This window comes from Fonticula alba, assembly GCF_000388065.1.
Source record: "Fonticula alba strain ATCC 38817 unplaced genomic scaffold supercont2.6, whole genome shotgun sequence".
Classification (NCBI taxonomy): Eukaryota; order Rotosphaerida; family Fonticulaceae; genus Fonticula; species Fonticula alba.
Window position 1 is genome coordinate 1660452 of NW_009242976.1, and position 2502 is coordinate 1662953.

The 2502-nt window shown below is 66.2% G+C and overlaps 2 protein-coding genes across 2 annotated transcripts in view; one reads left to right on the top strand and one right to left on the bottom strand.

The window, feature by feature from the left end:
* H696_04028 (hypothetical protein) overlaps positions 1-1774 on the top strand; it is a gene marked incomplete at both ends in the record, with an annotated part of 3141 nt that extends 1367 nt beyond the window's left edge. The window contains one exon of the mRNA XM_009497899.1: positions 53-1774. Coding sequence (XP_009496174.1) covers positions 53-1774 — 1722 coding nt within the window. The remainder of the gene's footprint in view (positions 1-52) is intronic.
* Positions 1775-2165: 391 nt separating this feature from the next.
* Positions 2166-2502, bottom strand: part of H696_04029 (hypothetical protein) — a gene marked incomplete at both ends in the record, with an annotated part of 4359 nt that continues 4022 nt past the window's right edge. Inside the window, one exon of the mRNA XM_009497900.1 lies at positions 2166-2440. Within this exon, the coding sequence (XP_009496175.1) occupies positions 2166-2440 (275 nt within the window). The remainder of the gene's footprint in view (positions 2441-2502) is intronic.

A 2502-nucleotide genomic window follows, 5' to 3' on the forward strand; every position in this document is an offset into this window, starting at 1 on the left:
CCCCATCGATGACTTCATCCTCACCACTTATGGGAATGTGTCTCCCACTCAGCCGCCGATCGCGCGCGCGAGTGTCTCTTCCTTCGGTTTGTCCCCTGCCGATCGCGTGGACGGGCCATTCCGCCTCGACATCAAGTGGATTCGGGCCCGGCGGTGGACACCGGCCGAGCGGGACGCCTACACCAAGCGCCTGGAGATGGATATGCGCGCCGGGATGCATGGGTACCGGTTCCCCTCCCGCGGGTCCGGTCCCTCGCCCCGGGGGAACTGGGGCGGATGGTCCTTTGTGCCGGGCCAGCCTGATCCGATTTTCGCTCGGGCCGACCAGTCGCCAACTCCGGCACCGGCTGTCCGGGCGCAGGAGAGCGCCGCCGATCGAGCCGCCGCCGCCACGCATGCGGCGTCCGTCGCCGCCGGCCTGGCCTCTGACTCCGAGGATGAGCCCATGCGGCGATCCGCCCAGCCGGAGGACGCCGGCGCCGGCGCCGCCAGCACCATCAATCCAGCGTCATCCGTCGAGCCGGACCCCTCCCAGTCCAACAACACCCGGTCCTTCTCGCGCCTGGTGCAAGAGGCACAAGCGCGGAATATGGACCTCGACGAGATGGGCGCCGTGGGGTTCAATGAACGCAGCAGCGAGGAATTCCTCCAGCGCCAGCATGCTCGCTGGTTGGAGTTCCTCGAGCACCAGGAGCTGTATGTGCCGTCGCCGCATGATTTGCGCGAGTACGACGCCGGTCGAGGGGACATCCTGGACCCGGACAACCAGTATGAGCTCGGCCCGGAGGTTGAGGGCCGCCAAGCCCGGCGCACGGACCACCTGGCGTCCGAGGAGCAGTGGGACGGGACCGTCGGGTCGGCGCACGTCGATTCATATGCCCAAACGATGGAGGGATTCTCGCCGGCGGCCTTCGCCGAGCGGTACGCCACAGCAACCGGCCCCGATCCCAAGGGCGCCGCAGGCTCCCAGGCCGGGCAAGCCCATGGCTCCGGCACACATGACCCCGCCAGCGGGCCCAGCAGCGGCGGCAGCGGCAGCAGCGACGGCCCCCGCGCCGCCACTGCCCATGGCCAGGGCAGCCCCTTGGAGGCATTCAATCGACCGGATTTCGTGCACTTCGATGATGACTACACCTCTCGGGGGTTCTCCTCGGATGCCCCGGGGTTCGACCAGGCCAGCGTTCGGCCGGAGGACATCCTCTCCTCGCAGCACCCGCACTTTGACACGCTCCCCCTGCGCCGGCAGTATGAGATCCTCCTGCGGGAGAGCCGTCGGGCCGAGGTGAATTACGACTATTCGCACCGGCACTGGCGGGACTCGCTGAGCTCCTTCGACTGGATCACGCACCAGGCGCCGGGCGGCGCCAATGACCCGGCCGCCAAGGCTGATGGCGCCGGCGAGGCGGTCGAGCGGTCGTATCGGCCGCGGCCCAAGGCCCGCTTCGCCTCCGGGCCCGTGAACATGGACGACCTGGACCTGACGGAGCGTGTCCGGCATCTGAAGCGCAAGTCCATCCTGCACCAGGTGGACCAGCAGAGCATGGACATTCGCAATGACGTGGCGGACATTCGCAAGGCCGAAATGACCGCCCGACTGGCGAACTCGCGCAAGCGCAGCCCGCTGCCCTTCCTGGTGAACGATTGGTACCGGAAGATCTTTGGCAAGTTCCTGATCCCGGACTCGGAGCTCCTGTATGAGCAGGACGCCGCCGAGGAGGCGGCACGCAAGCAGAAGAAGCAGGCTGAGAAGCCGACCAGCAAGCCGTGGCCGTGAGATGTTGCCGGGTCCCTGCCGTCTGTGTCTCCTCCCGGGCCCCCCCTCTGGCGCTTCGCCCGTCCGAGGTGCCCCCTTTTCTGCCCGAAAGGGAGGTGCCACCGTCCCGGAAGGGGCTGAAAGATGGCACCTCCCGTAGAATAGACCCATGTGCATACGTATGCCATCCACGCGGCCACCCGCCGCCACGCTGTCACACAGCCGCATTCCCCGCACGAATGCGTGCATTTTGTATGGACACTTCATTGATGTGAGATGTGAGATGTGTGTGTGTGTGTGGGGGGGGGGGGGCACACATGGAAGCAAGATATATAGGGGTGTATTTGAAGGACTGGCCTGCCGGCCAGCGGAGGATCTAGGTGGGGCCGAGCAAAGGAGCAGGCCAGCGCCTCTACTCGAAGGAAGTGAAACCGTCCATCCCCTCGGGGTATTGGCTCAGGAGGGGAGCGGTCTCGCCGGTCTCATGGGAGGCCGGGGCCGGGGCCGAGTCCGGCCACAGCTGCATGGCCACATCCCGGCGGAGATTCTTCAGTTGCTTCTTCAGCTCATCATCGCGATTGACGTAGTAAATCAGCACGTAGGTGGCAATGCCGATCACCACCAGCAGCACCACCAGCAGCATGATGCCGATGAAAGCCGCGCAGCTGACAATCCCCACGCGACAGTCTGGGCGATGCACGCGCCGGTTACGGGGTCGGGTCAGTTGCGGGAGTCCAACAAAAAGCCGG